The sequence below is a fragment of the Mercenaria mercenaria genome, chromosome 17 (genome assembly GCF_021730395.1).
Source record: "Mercenaria mercenaria strain notata chromosome 17, MADL_Memer_1, whole genome shotgun sequence".
Classification (NCBI taxonomy): Eukaryota; Metazoa; Mollusca; class Bivalvia; order Venerida; family Veneridae; genus Mercenaria; species Mercenaria mercenaria.
The window spans coordinates 30,012,655-30,029,202 of NC_069377.1; the positions used below are offsets into that span (position 1 = coordinate 30,012,655).

At 33.5% G+C, this 16,548-nt stretch overlaps 1 protein-coding gene across 3 annotated transcripts in view; it reads right to left on the reverse strand.

Moving 5' to 3' along the window:
• Nucleotides 1–299: 299 nt before the first annotated feature.
• Nucleotides 300–16,548, reverse strand: part of LOC128550396 (uncharacterized) — an 84,808-nt gene continuing 68,559 nt past the window's right edge. For 2 of the 3 annotated variants that reach the window (XM_053529370.1, XM_053529369.1), the window contains exon 2: nucleotides 300–3,737. In XM_053529370.1, the coding sequence (XP_053385345.1) occupies nucleotides 2,078–3,121 (1,044 nt within the window). In that variant the 5' untranslated portion in view covers nucleotides 3,122–3,737 and the 3' untranslated portion in view covers nucleotides 300–2,077. Of the gene's footprint in view, nucleotides 3,738–15,889; nucleotides 16,045–16,548 lie in introns of those variants that run through there. The other variant, XM_053529368.1, reaches the window with a different exon arrangement.

A 16,548-nucleotide genomic window follows, 5' to 3' on the forward strand; every position in this document is an offset into this window, starting at 1 on the left:
ACCTATACGTATTGTTCAACTCTGGATGTATACAATAATCTAAAACCATTTAAGAATGATAAATGTTACAACTTATATTTTGTATCTTGTAAAATGTAGGATCGTTTAAAAGCAGATCTGACATTGTAATATGTACAGTTTTCGGGGTCCGGAACTATTTTCGCTTAATTGCCCTTATTCACTAGGAATGATTATTGTTAATATATCCGTCATTCTGTCTGTCCAATTATAAGGCTATACGTCGTAACAAGTATTACTATATTAAATAAATAGGTCTGAAAATAGAATCCAAACAAATATAAGACATAATATTTTAATTTCAAAATAGTTCCTGAAAAAGAGCAAATACTTAAACATCAATATACATGTACATACAATAATGGTTTATACACTTCTCGTTATATAGCATAAAATAGCTGTAAGTGTATCGTTATTTATATTTTACATCCAGGGTAGTAAAAGACACAGCAAACATGACATTTTTATGAATAGAAGTCTTACTCACACTCATACCGTTTTCACATATTTTTTTCGTTCGACGCAAAATGAATTCGTATTTGTAAGGAAAACATATACCATCTGAATATCAAATATCTCGTGTATTTACCGAGGAGTTACTAATAATTAAGATTTAAAAACAAAGTTTCTTCATACTATTTTGTGAAGTCATTGTTGTCCTCGTCATCTAAAAATAATGCCAATAAACTATGGAGTCAGTCCTACCAGGTATATATGCGAACGTTAAAATAAATTATAGCATCAATCCTGACAGGTATATTGACAAATATCAAAAAAAATATACAATTATAAATCCTGAAATGTATATTTTCCAATGTCCAGGTAAAATATAGAAGCAAACCCGATAGGTATATTGTGAATGTGAAAATAAACTATAGAATCAATCCTGACAGATGTATTTGCAAATGTCAAAATAAACCATAGACTTAAACCCAGTCATGACAGGTACATTTGGGAATGTCAAAATAAATCATAGAATCAATCTTGACAGGTATATTTTCAAATGTCAAAATAAACAATATCATTAGTTCTGACGTGTAATTTTGCGAACATCAATAATCATGATAATATACAGTCGATTCTGAAAGGGATATTCGCGAATGTCAAAATAAAATATAGAATCAATTCTGACAAGTATATTAAAAAAAATTGGCGGATGTCAAATTAGACTATAAAATTAGTCTTGAAATGTCAAAAATAGCAATGCAGTCAATTCTGAAAGGTATTTTTGAATGTCAAAATTAAATATACAATCAATCCTGTCAGATATATTTGCGGAATAGGAAAAAGAACTACTAGTAGAGCGGACCCGGGTATTATCTACTGTTACTGCTTGACATGTAATTGTGAATACTTCTGTACATACACAATTAATTCAAATATTTAACAAAATTAAAAAGCCATTATTGAGGATTTTCTATTTTTTTTTAGATAATACCTGAAGATAATTATGTCAGTGAAAGATGAGCACTGAGTCTGTTTAACACTTTTCATGAAGCAAATTCTATCAGAATAGGTAGTGTTCAATACATTTCTTGTTCAAATACATTGAAACGATTTCATAGTCAATGCTGTATATCACAGCCGGGTTGGGAAATCTGCTCTTTAGATTAAAGTGATATAAAACTTTTCTTCATATGAACCATCCAAATGGTAACGTGGTACTTCTACCAAGCTATAAATGCACTTTGCATACTCCCATTCCAAGGCAACAAGGAAACTAGTTTTAAATTAGTTACTTTTTTTAAAAAAAAGATGCGTGGATAGCAAGCATTCGTAGTCTTTGCACTACGTGTACAATGATGGAAAATGAAATCGGTCGGTAGATTTTTGTAGAAGTGTTTGATATTTGATTATTCTTTGGTGTTTATTTCTTCAATAATGAAAATGGTACTGTTCTATTTGTAATAAGTTGTCAAAGCACATTTGAATTATCCAATCTCAAGGCAACACGGAAACTGGTTTAACAACATTTCGTAAATGAAATGCATTAATTAACAACAACCTTTCTAACTGTTATGCCTTTCAACACATGGCATTGTCCTGTTGTAGCAGGCAGTTACACACTTGTAGAAGTAGAAGGTACTTGATTATATTCCGGTTTTAATGTTTTCAACTCGATATGTGCACGTTTCCTTCTTAGGCGAGATATAATTTCATTAAAAGCGTCCTTAAGAGAATCCCTAAATACGTTACATCGAATAATAAGCACGTAAAACACACACAGATAGCATATCCAAGAAATATATGTTGCAAATTCAAATAGAAGAGTAAGACTTCTTCCGTTTTCGTCATTCATTATATGCATAAAGTGTAGAACATTCGACGGCATTGCACATGAGAAAACTATGAGCGAAATTATCATGACAGCATATGTTACGTCTATTTCATTTTTCGATAGGTCTGGCATTTGTCTACCATGATGTTTAAGACAAAAGCGTATAATCATCAAGTTTCCGAAGGTGAATAACAAAATTAAAGGCAGACATCCCAATAGAAAACCTGAGGCCCATAGCCAAAGCCTATTGAAATAATCCCCCCTCTCAAAATAGCAAATAAATTGCGGCGACATATTGTACATCCATAGGGCATGTATGCTAACAGCAGTCAAACCTATTAAGATGAAAACAACTGCATTCTTTGCCATGAACACTGTACATAGGCTTTGCGCTTTTATAGGAGTCCAAAGAATAAACACTCTATCTACCGCTGCACCAGTTATGAACCAAAATCCAGAAAATGTCACAATACACGTAAGGAAAGACCAAATTCGGCAGCTAATTTGAGACATACTACTAAAGTGTCGTGACTCCGACTTGTCTAACACCCAGTTCAGTTTTATCATTAGGATCCATGTAAGAATTGCTGCAATACAATACGCCTTTAAGTATACAGACACTGAAATGCTGTTGATTGGTGGTCGTAGAAGAGCAATAAATGTGATCGTATTGCAGACTATTCCCACAACTGCCAACACAGGACAGATATAATCATAGATAAACTCTGACACTGGGTGAACAGCTGGTCCTCCAAAATGAGCGTAATAGGAACCGTTACTGTGATTTGAACAATTGTTATATTCAAAACATGTTTGATTTTCCATTTTGCGGTATTACAAGTATGCAAATATTATATTAGGCACTTATTTTGAAGATGGATAATGTAAATTTGAAACTGTGTCACATGTCACAACTTTAATATTTTCCTTTGTACTTGTGTATCAAATAGTGACAGCGTCGCTCTAAATTCTGTATTATGTTGAAAACAACTGCACCATGGGTCTATTTCAAACGATCTGAATATGAAAATGTGTCACTCGTTTTGTATTGTGTGTATTCAAGTTATTATATAGTGTCACCCCTGTTGATACAAACTTCCAATTGAAAAAAAAGGAGAAAAGCATTTACTGTCCATATAAAGCGATGGAGTTACTACAGTAAAAACTTAACAACGTTTTAGCTTTTTGTTTTCATGCAAAGTAGTCCACATATTTTTTTTTAAGAAAGGATAAAGATCCAACAGTAATAGTTGTTTCCTAAAACTTCACTTAACGAATTTCCTGTTGTTACAAGCAATAGTTTGTTCCCGTATTCTCTATTGGTAGATATTTTCTATAAAGTAACACTGGTGAAGTCAATAATGCTGTAAACCATCGAAAACTTCTTGAGCGTTATAGGTTAAATTGTTTTCTTCAAGGTCAACGCATGTTGCAGCAGCAACTGAAATGAGAAAAATAACAAAATGAAATACAGTAGCAAGTGTTTGAGTAGTACTCACCTAGTCCTTTGCTTTATTTTTTTATAATTACCCCGTGACCACGAAAAGTAATGAATTTTTTTCGAGGTCTCGAGAAATTTAGAATCATTGTCAACTCGTGGTCGTCACGTTACATGTCGTGCAGTTACATAATTAAAGAAAACTTCGTTCGTATTTGATTTGTTTCCGATGTCGGACAGTGTATCAAAATTTAACATCGAATCTGTCTATTTAATAAATTCAAGACTAAACAGATATGTTCATAAAAATCATGAACGTAGCATGTGGATAATTTTCAAACGAAAACCTACAGCTGGCATAAGTCTGAAGCATTTATACACTTTTTATTTCCTGTTGAATTGAAATGCATCGATGCAAAATTAATGCATTAAATACAATCCCACAATTGCCAAGTAATTTGCTTTCTATATATTAGCAGTTCCGATACTGGTGAATGGTTACATTTACATGATCATTTGTAAGTGATGAGGTACAATTACAGGAAAAACAATAACCCAACATTAAACTTGTATTAATATGCTTTTGCCGTCATTCAGAACGAACGAAAACATAAAAGTTATTCAATACTAATCTAACGAACAATTCATTTGTAATTCTATAAATGAGATTGGGTATCCGTGGCGCTATCAAGAATAAAAGACATAAAATGAAAATTTACAATGCATATCCCCCTCTGAGATTTTCGATAAGTTAATCATTTGCATGAAACGAAACTTTTAAGAGAGACAAAAACAATACAGATTATTGGAGATCTGATATCCTTAAACTTCATGGCGTTCAAAAAGTAGTATACATTTAAGTAATTGTTTAATTACTTCATACTTTCGTTTGTATTATTCATATATTAAAAGTGAGCTTAACTTTAAATTTAGACACCTTTAGAGGACCTTCGGACACCATACTATCCTGTACTTCTTATTCTACAAAGAAAAATAATTCACAACGTAGTACATAGAACACATCACGAAATCGCGACAGAACGTAAACGGCTTTAAAGACACTGACCTCCAGATTTAGCTAAAAATAATCTTTCTTTTAAATTGAAGTTTGGTCATATTATGAACATAAGAATATGAGTTTTTTGTTTCTAAAATAGTTTTAAAATTCCAAATCAAGAAAAAAAGATGACCGCGTCGGGAATCGAACCCGGGACCGGCGCGGCAATAAAATAGAGAAAAGTGGAAACTTCGAGGTCGCCCAACACGACAAAGACATTTTCCCGTCGTCGTAACTATCTAAAAAAAGTTTTGGTTGTCGAACGATCTGGAGGCCAGTCCCTGTATTATAGTACAACTATGTCGCGCTTCGCCATTGTACTATCGCGCTTCGCCATCGTTCTTTCTGTTTATTACGTAACTTAGAATGTTCTTTTATACGTTAGTCAGTGAAACTAAGTAAATCTTGCAAATACACATGTCAATTGTCTTCTTTATCAAATCTAATTTTCAAATTAAGTTTAAATAGCCTGCAGTAATTCGAAATCGATTTTACTTTGTTAAAGTTTCTCCAGACGGGAAAATTAAATTAGATTTAATACCACATCTCCCTCTGAGATTTACCACTACAGATTGGAGTTTCATAACCTTCACATATTGGCAACAATAACAGAACAGATGTACTGATAAAGTTATTTCTCTACATCAAATGTGTTATCTTAAGGTATTAAAGTGCGATATTTCAGCAGAAAGTAACGAATTACCTTTGATGTCAATATAATAAAAAATCTGGAATCAGAAATTTAGTATACTATGGAATCATTTAATTCCGTAGGCAAGACTTTTCGTGGATTTGGTCAAAAGATTTTTTTCGTCGGGATATGAACTCGTGGATCACAACTTACTCATTCGATTTACTTGTTCACGGGCATTTAATTTTATCATGGAATTCAGTACACCATTTTCAAATCAATGTTTCAGTTTTTTTTTTAATTCTGCTCATGGTATTCGAGTGTACACTGGGTTGCTATAAAACACTTATACAGCTCTTTTTAATTCCTTTATAATTTTAGGCATAGCTTTTGTTAAAGCTTCAAAGAACGTAAAATATGTAACTAAATCTGGTCACACGATTCCTTGAGAAGAAATGCATTTTCCCATAATTATACATGTATGACATGACGCAAACTTTGTTAAAATAAGAGTTTTTGCTTAATATGCTAAACATCACAGGTATTATTTATTAATGCACGAACGACTTCCAAGTTAGATATTAGAAGCTTTTCGTAGCAGGTTTATGCTTTATTTTGTAAGCGAAACAACACTTCAAATACTGACAATAAGTGTAATTTCCATAATGTATCTGGTGACATATAGTAAAGTTAGTACAAGATTTAAATCATAGTTACAAAATTAATGCATTTATTTAACACCAAGACGTATATTAAACACACAATTTCATCAAATTTCTGGATTGAAGCAATGTACGTAATTAAAAAAAGAGAACCAGGAATATTTGAAAACACTGATTATGATATGATTTTGTTTCGTATCGAAAAGCTGTTCTAGCATTATGACAAATATCAATTACGTACTATTATAGTGAACAGAACATTTGCAATATTAAACCAATATGATGTCCAATAATATCTCGTTAATTGATGAAGACCCACGTTTTCACACTTTTCACAATAATTAAACGTCTTGGCGACTGATTTATGAATCGACGTGATCAATAATTTCAGGTGAAAATGGCCAGTTACCGAACAGTGCCTTTGCTACCAGTGCAGACCAAGATCAGCCTGCACATCCGTGCATCATGGTCTATACTGTTCGCTATTCCGTCAGTATCCTTTTATTTAGCATACCTTCTAACAGTTAATGATACTGTCTAAATTGAAAGATGGACACGTTCATTGTAGAAATTTAGCAGGGTAAGGTTAAGTCCTAACAAGTAAATATTGTATTTCACGGTAAGAGTTGCCCTAGTATCTTCTTCTTTTTTTATTTTGCTACGATCAAGATTTACAATCAAAACTCTCTCGTTACCCTAACTTTATGTTTTTGTTGTAATCGGCAACTTGTCAAGAACTGTCAAGTAGTGCAATGAAGATGTCTTGTCAGCGATGAATGGCATTAGAACTGATTACAATATTCAATAAAATGAGCTTGATGCAGACAGAGAATCTGCTAAATGCAAATTTTGTTTCAGTGTATGGAAATTTGATTGGTAATACTGTACGAGTATCACGATTTTAAATTGTTACTGCCTTTCAAACTAGCCAGATTGCCCAGAGGTTTTATATGTTCCATATATCGGATTGTAGGCTGATGTAGAAACTGACTCCACCTTTTATCCCACCTATTGTCATCAGCCTCTCCTATCACATGATATGCGACTCTGGATGTGTTCCTACCCATACATTTATCATTTAACGTAAACTTTTAAAGCTACGCCTTTATAACTCTCTATTTTTCCTGACTATTTCACTGAATATCAACATCACGTAAACGTAAAAAACTATGTCATCGACTTTATTTAGAAAGTTTCCTCAGATGCTTGAAATCAATTAACTAGATTGCTTTTTGTATTCATAATATGACTTATTTTCTGGTCCTTCGGGACTATTGATTTCAACTCATTTAGATTTGAAGATTGAATATTGCTTAAGCCGGTGCTAGGGGGCGTGGGCAGTGTTGCTTTCTCCATTACTGCCCATGAACAGACTCAATCAAACCGAGTCTGCAATTTTCACTATTTGCTTGTTCTCGGTGCTTCCGAGGAATCTACTTTCCAGATTTTATTTCTACATGCGGAATCATATAACAATTGTTGGCTTTAAGATAATTCTGACCGAAATAAAGGATAATCAGAATTTAATAACAAGAGGGCCAAGATGGCCCTGGGTCGCTCACCTGAGAACACACACCATAATACACCGTAACAGTGTATACATAGTGAGTGAGTGTGTTCGGGTTTAACGTCTTTCTCAACAATTTTTCAGTCATATGAACGACGGTGTCTACTTGTAGCAGTGAGCATAATGCCCGACTTTATAGTGCTGCCTCACTGGAATATCACGCCGTAGACACATGACATGATACTCCACCCAGTCACATTATACTGACACCGGGCTGACCAGTCCTAGTACTATCCTCTTAATGCTGAGCGCCAAGCGAGGAAGCTACTAGTACCAGTTTTTACGTCTTTGGTATGACGCGGCCAGGGATCGAACCCACGATCTCCCGCACTCGAAGCGGACGCTCTACCACTAGGCTACCGAGGCGGTGTGTGTAAACATAGACCTAGTGATTGCATGGAAAAAATATTCTGACCAAGTATCATTAAAATTGGCAAACACAAGTATTTCTTTTATTTGACCTAGTGACCTAGTTTTTGACCCCAGATGACCCATATTCAAACTTGATCTAGATTTCATCAAGGAAATCATTCTGACTAAATTTCATAAAGATCAATTGAAAAATGCAGCCTCTATTGCATACACAAGGTTTTTCTTTGATTTGACCTAGTGACCTAGTTTTTAACCACAGATGACCAATAACCAAACTCTACCTAGATTTTATCAAGGCAATAATTCTGACCAAACTTCATAAAGATCAATTGAAAAATGCAGCCTCTATTGCATACACAAGGTTTTTCTTTGATTTGACCTAGTGACCTAATGTTTGACCCAAGATGACCCATATTCAAACTTGACCAAGATTTTATCAAGGCAATCATTCTGATTGAATTTCATGAAGATCAATTGAAAAATATAGCCTCTATCGCATACACAGGTTTTTTCTTTGATTTGACCTAATGACCTACTTTTTGACCCTAGATAACAAATATTCGAAGCTGACCTGGATTTCATCAAGGCAATCATTCTGACCAAAATTCATGAAAATTAATTACAGCCTCTATCGCATACACAGTGTTTCTTTAATTTGACCTAGTGACCTAGTTTTTGACCCCAGATGACCCATTTTCGAACTCGGCCTAGATTTTATCAAGGTTATCATTCTGACCAAAATTCATGAAGATTACTTGAAAAATACAGCCTCTATTGCATACACAAAGTTTTTCTTTGAATTGACCTAGTGACCTAGTTTTTGACCCCAGATAATATATTTTCGAACTCGGCCTAGATTTCATCAGGGTAATAATTCTGACCAAAATTCATGAAGATTAATTCAAAAATACAGCCTCTATCGCATACACAAGGTTTTTCTTTGATTTGACCTAGTGACCTAGTTTTTGACCCCAGATGACCCATTTTCATGCCTGGCCTAGATTTCATCAAGGTTATCATTCTGACAAAATTGCATGAAGATCAGTTGAAAAGTACAGCCTCTATCGCATACACAAGCTAAATGTTGACGGACAGACAGACGACAGTCAGACAGACGCCGGACATCGAGTGATTAGAAAAACTCACCTGAGCATTGCTCAGGTGAGGTAAAAACACATCCGTCTCACGTACACTAAGTGCTATATATATATCGTGCAATTAAATAGAACGCATGGATGCATAATATATCTATAATTTATGATTACATGTAATGAGAGTGAGATTCCTTTAACAACGAATATTCAATTGAAACACACTGTGACACATTATACCGTTTCTTTTTAATGATAAAGAATATTTCATTGAACAAAAAAGAAAAAAAAAGTTTTCCTTGGTGCACTTTTTTCAAACCAACGTAACGCTGTTTGAATTCACATGCAGATGTTGCGTACACAACTGAATAATTTATAATGTGTATGCTACCGGATATGTACAACCGACATATTAAAAATGCCACTAACGAACAATTTTACTGTGAATTTCTTTTACATTTTTTTTGCATCTATAAAACTTTAGAAAATTTCAAATTTAAATTTCTGTATGTAGTGTGTCTTTTCACAAGCTAACAAACACAAAATGATGTACGAAATTAAAAACAGAGAAAAAAAGTTTACTGTTTCTAAATTTTCAAATATAGAAAAGCGGACCCCATTACAAAATGTGTATAGCTGTTGCCTTTTAGTAGCTGTTGATTCGCAAGGCCGAATTGTGGATATTTTTTGCGACAAAAACGCAAGTTTTTGTTGTAGGCTAACGTGAAAAAATGCCAGACAAACAGCTAATTACCGACAGGAAGTAATTTCTCACTTCGGCATAGCAAAAACATTTCTGCTAATTAGATAAAGTCTGGACTATTATTCTAAAGTTATTAGACATATTTCATCTTTATGGAGTGTATTAAATAAACTGGTACAATGCATAGTAAAATACTAAGTTATGACATAAAACAAATTGTTGGTTTTCTATAAAGTACATTGAATTTTAATCAGAAGTAGCAAGATGGGCGATCATGACTTAGAAACAAATACTAAGGAAGACAAAAAGTCAGTTGCAACATGATTCAAAAGTCGGTTCACCATCCTGCTTTCGGAATGATAAAAGATCATTCTTCAATGTAACCTCTTTAAAGCATTTGCAGACAAACTGTGTTTTTTTTTCTTTTTATCAGAATTCGAATTTCACATTATTATCATTTACTTTAAAGCTCATCACTGCTTAAAACGTTATATTAAACAATTTCACCTGAGACAACAAAACAATAAATTTAATTGCTATTCGACCATATTATCTAGTGAAAAATAAACTTCAAAAGCTAAAGAGTGAAACGACCCGCCGGTTTACCTAAACTGTACAGTGAATATTCATCAAATGAAAAGAATGATCACGCTATCTAACCTTAAATAATAAATAATATTTAGGAAGACAATGTAATCAGTTTGGACGATGTGCAAAACAAAGTGATTGATTGATACCAGCTTTGGCGAAATTATTATTTTCGGCAAGCATGGAAAAATGAAAAGTATTCTTGGGTTAACGAAAAATGTCTTTATAATGTTTGCAGATTGATTGGTATTTTACAAATCAAAATTTTTCAATTTATCAATTATATTGTCACATTTGTTTCTACAAAGATATTACTTCTCTATACGAAATACTGAATGGATCTTTTTGACTCCAGAAAATTAAATTGATATTTAACCATACTCCAAAAAATTAAACTAATATTTAACCAGACTAAACAAATTCATTTTGCTTCAAATGGAACTTAGGTCATCTCAAGCATTGCAACTGAATAATGTCTTTTAGAATGTACCTAAGACTGATGCGTGTTTGAGGAGGTCTCCATTAGGGCTCGAACCTACGGGTCCGGATTGAGCGTCCGGCACTTTTAACTGCTAAATCTTCGTCCCCCTTCAGGTAAATGGAACTTTCAATGATACACGAAATGTTTTTCATGATAAGCGGCGATTGGTCCCCAGTTAAAACAAAACAGAGTACTATCTATATACAAAAAAAACATAATTATTTAATGTTTACATATGCAGTTTTATAATTGATGATATCGAACAAGACGTTTGGGCGTTATATAACTTTTAGTTTCCAAAGAAATAAGATGTTTTGGTCTAAAATCTTAGTATGCAAGAATTGATAAAAATGAAAGTAACCAATCATGCCATTTCTACATTTGTTTGTTCCACATTAAGTCTATTTCAGATTCCTTGAAGCAATAATTCATAGACAAAGTTACTTGAGACATTTGCAATGTTTTACATCCAATAAAACCGCAAACGAGCAAATCTATGTTTTGTAACTAAAATTTAGATGCCACTTGGAGTTTGGACACACCTTAGTTTATGCTTAAGAGCTGTTGAAAGTTAAACAAGGCAATTAACTTGGAAAATGCGCTTTTTACAGCTATTATAAATCATAATGTATGTTTTAGAGAAGATGAAAATTTTTAATATTTCACAAATTTATACGAAAACTGCGTCGTAACCGTACAATTACGCAATCGCTTTTATGGCAGTGATAACCTGACGAGTGTTATCTCTCATCTTTATCTAAGATAATATTTCTAAATTATTGTGAACAACTGTCCATTTATCTTGGCTGGTGTTTTGTTTTCGAACACACTCTGGTCGTTGCTGTTACTAATTGGCACCGGATTAATTTAGAATGGCATAAATAAAATACTTCCACCACTGAATAATTTGTCACGTTCTATATAATTTGAATAGAAGCAATGTCAAGTCAACTTTTAAATGTAGTTGTTGGCAACTACCTCTACGGCCATTACAAGCCCGTAATGAGCTGTTATGCTCTCTGATGATTTTGACACAAACGTGTTATTTTCTTGAAAAATACTTTATCTTCTTGTCAAATCTTCTTGTAAGAAAATTACAATATTTATAAACCCACGCCTCCAATAAGATATCACCAACAATAAATGGTCTAAACGGAAATCTCTGTCAATATAATACAAGTGTCATAAATCTGAGTAAGGGAAATTGTTTAGTTACACAGGGCTCGAAATATTAGACGTATATTATAGATCGAGCTGTCATGAGTTATAGTCCATTGCTGTAGAAAATCGTGATGGTATTGAAATCTAAACATGCCTGATTTTAGACATATATGTACTCTGAACAAACGTTCATCGTTTAACAGATGTAAATTTTTTCACGATGCATAAGTGGCTACATGGTTAGGAAAAGAGTAATGTTGCGACTTGGTCTTGATGTCGCTGTGATAAATGTTGTAAACTTGTCAGCAAATGTCAACGCAAGTGATCACGTTAGATTTACCTATCTGATATATTTTATATACTTTAGATAATTGGTATACGCCTCTTGTGATACAAAATGTAAGTTTTGCATTTAACCATGCCCCTGCTTACATTAGTTCCTAGTATACACAGACACCAATATCTAAATAAGCTGCTCTCGTATTACGACTTAGAGAATATAGTTTGCACTTTTCAACGATTTGTTAGGGAAAATTATTAAAAGTGTCAGTATGTGAACTCCCAAATGTATAGTCGGGAAACATTTCACAAAGCCGGCATAATCAGGAGAAATACATTGCACTTCTGAAAACACAACTCTTCAAAGGGCCATGTAGGCAAAAAGTAATAATTGCGATGATGTTTATTAACTCGGGATTGATTTAGCCGCTGTGAAGTTCTGTTCGTTTCATAAAATAAGTAATTATTTAATTTCAAAACCATAGCTTGTAATGAAATAAAATATGGTTTTGTTCCCTTATGTATTCACTATAAGCAAGTAGTTAGGTCTTTTTCAAGTCGAATCAATATAATCAACATTAGTCTTTAGCACTGTATTGATGTATTTTTATGGATAACAGCTTACAAGTTACGCGTTGATTTATTTTGAATAAATATACAGTAAAATTATAATTATTTTAGGCCATTGCAACACTAAGGTGTGCAAAGGCAGACAGCAGCAATTGACATTACTTTCCTTATAAAAATTATCAATAAAAAATGTTCTCAAAATGTTCACTTGGCTTGATATGAACACACTGGACGTTGATTGCAGGAACATTGTATATCATGTACACTAAATTTGTCGGCAGTATTATCGGCATGAAATTAAATCGTTACGTTATCAGTTGCAAACTCTTTAATGTTTATTGTCTATTACAAATCTACCGTATCTTGAATACCGTAATAGATAGAATTGTATGTATGTTTAGACCATTACAAATAAAATATAGGTAGGTGAATTATCTTAGTCTTGCCGACAAAAGTGTCTGCTGAAGAACTGCACATTAGGTCTACCTGTACAGAACAGAATTAAACTACTGAAGACAGCTTGCACTGTAAGAAGTTTTAAGAAAATGCACAACTACACCGATCGTTTAATAAACAATATTGTACTGCAAGACAACATAATATTTACCCTTACCCTGCTAAATATTTAAAATGGACTGGTCCATAATTCAATTTGGGCCATACCACTTATTATTCAAAGGGGTGTTCACTGAAAAATTACTGACTGAATAGCGAACAGTGCAGACCATGATCAGACTGCACGGATGTGCAGGCTGATCTTGGTCTGCACTGGTCGCAAAGGCAGAATCACTTGCCGCCAGTAGGCTAAGGGTTAAGCAATATAACGCTCCAAAGCAGAACACCTACACCGATCGTTCAATAAACAATATAGTACTCTAAGACAGCAAAATTACATCGATCATTTAATTAAGAATATAGTACTCCAAGAACAAATAGAACGTCCAGCATGGGGTTAAGAAGACGGAAGTACACGGAATAAAGACATGGTTTCAATTTATAATTCAATCGACTACGAACATAGACGTTAATGCTGCACACGTACTTTTCAGAGAACATTATTGGTGTATATACAAATGTAAAAGAAAACACTCCTTACTGTTTATGTTGTGTTGAATTCCGAATATCGCTAAATTGTCATAGAATGACAACAGACAAAAGTAAAATGAATATTTCCGCACATGTACAATCCTCTGTGGAAAATGCTCCTGAACGACGTTAAATTTCATATAAATTCTAAATTAATGTTGCAGGATGTATGTTGTATGCATGCAGATGTTACATTTGTAACTATAATTTCCTGATTATTCTCTTGATTGTACACAATCACGTCCGCATTTAGCACAGGAAAGCATAATACTTCCAAACATAATGTATCGCGTTGTTAAGCGTTCTGTTTTATGTATTAGTATGGGACGTTTGACATGAACAATTTCCTGGCAGTGCTTTTTCTAATAGAATAAAATGTATTGCCACATGCAAGGCGCGATAAATCATTACCATGCAAGACAAATATAGAACGTTTCACTGTAGTGTAATAGGATATGTCAAGAGCCAGTTTAGATTGATGCTCTGGTATTTTACATACTTTACATCTTTTGACAAAGATCTATGATTTATCAATGCTAAATTGCTAATCAAATTAAATAAAACAGAAAATGACAAATGCTTAAATACGGTAAATTGCATCATGTAACTCCGATTCTTCTGTAGCTCTCGCATCATCTTCCTTTGATATATACATGTTTGTGTTCAGAAGCACCAATTGTGATATATAAAGACAGTGTATTTGACAGAGATATAACTTAACAAGGACGAACTGATAATTTGGAAGGAACTAGACTGTAGAGGCAATGAGTATTGAGATACTTATTGCACATTTTATTACATTTATATTGTACATATAATGTTTCACCTTTCCAAAACGGAACTATGAAACTGTCCTTTATAACTAAGGGATACAATTGTGAAGCAGTTATTAGTTTATAGAACATTATAATGTTTCCATTACCTTTCCATTGATGCACTCTGAAATGGATTAATACAACGAAATAATCTATCTTTAACTTTGTTTGTAATTGTAATGCCAACAGAAAACTTTGCCCAAACAAGTTCACCAGCAAAAATAGCATCCGTTAAATGGATGCAGAATTTAGACCTGCCATTAACCTTTACCCTGCTGGCGGCAAGCGATACTGCCTTTGCTGCCTTTGCGGCCCCGTGCAGACCAAGATCAGCCTGCACATCCGTGCAGTCTGATCATGGTCTGCACTGTTCGCTATTCAGATAGTAAATTTTCAGTGAACACCCCTTTGAATAATAAATGGTACTGCCCAAATTGAATGATGGACAAGTTCATTTTAGAAATTTAGCAGGCTAAAGGTTAACTATTTTTTGTAGCTTGGATTTGATATTCTGTATTAAGTTTTATTCTGCTACCACCCTTGATTTCTTTCAACTTCTCACATATTCCTTATTGGTGCATAATCAGACTTAATTCATATCAGACATAACTTGCTACTTTACAAAACAAGAACTTCAAGGTTTTTTAAAAGTTTTTTCATGATACTTTGACTATTGCTGTCTTGTCTTCATTAAAGATAATAGGGAGATGACAATTTATCGCAGTTTCTCCAAATAATCGCCATAAAACTATGATCACGTAATCCATCTTACAAAGTTTCGTTCATGAATTGTTCATAATTTGTGTTGTGCATTTTGATGAACAAATTATACGTATTGAACTGTTCAAACACACGTCAACTCTGTATTAAATTTCTTTTCAAATTAAGGATAAAATCAAAATCTAAAATTGTTCCATTCCAATGTCATAAACGGATTTCATTATAATTTAATTCATTTTATTAAATACCAGGAAAAATGGAGTTTTGTATCAAAAAGCAAGTCGAAAACGATACATTATATTAACTCACATTTTCCGATTAAAATTTGTACTAAATCCTTAATACTCTATTTTGAACTGACTAAATATTCACCTGTGTTAATAATCCGTCGATGAATAAATTTTGATCAATCTCATCCTAACGTTCGCTTTATCCGTCATCTAACTTTATCAATGCGTGCTCTGTTCTTAAATATCTGTGTTGCACTGCCGTTTCTATGAAAAATCCAATAATATCTGTCAGCATCGTATACTAGACCAACGTTACAAACGGACTTCGAGGGAAAATGATCTGTTAACCAAATACGACTCCTTAAATCCACCTTTCCAAAATGACAAAAAGTGGAAAAACACAGGTCGCCGAACACGACATAAATGAAAATGTTTCTGGCTCGGTTTGATTGAACCTGTTCATGGACGGTAGTGGAAATGCAAGCTACCTTCCACGCCCTCTAGCCCCATAGCTGTGCATTTTAATTTTGACAGAAAAACGATTACAGTACATTACTAGTACAATGCTTTGCTGTAAAACAATCCTTGTAGGATATTAAATATGAATTTTATAACATCGGGAAAATTGTAACATCAACATTTCTGAAAACAGGTTGTCTGTCTTGAACTTTTAATATTCAAACAAACCCTGTTTAAATAAAGAACGTAACATAGCTCGTGTTAATTTGTTATTTTTTGTATCAGAGCCTAGAGCGCAACACAACAGTTTACGTTCGGAAACTTGTAGGTTCTGTAATCAAT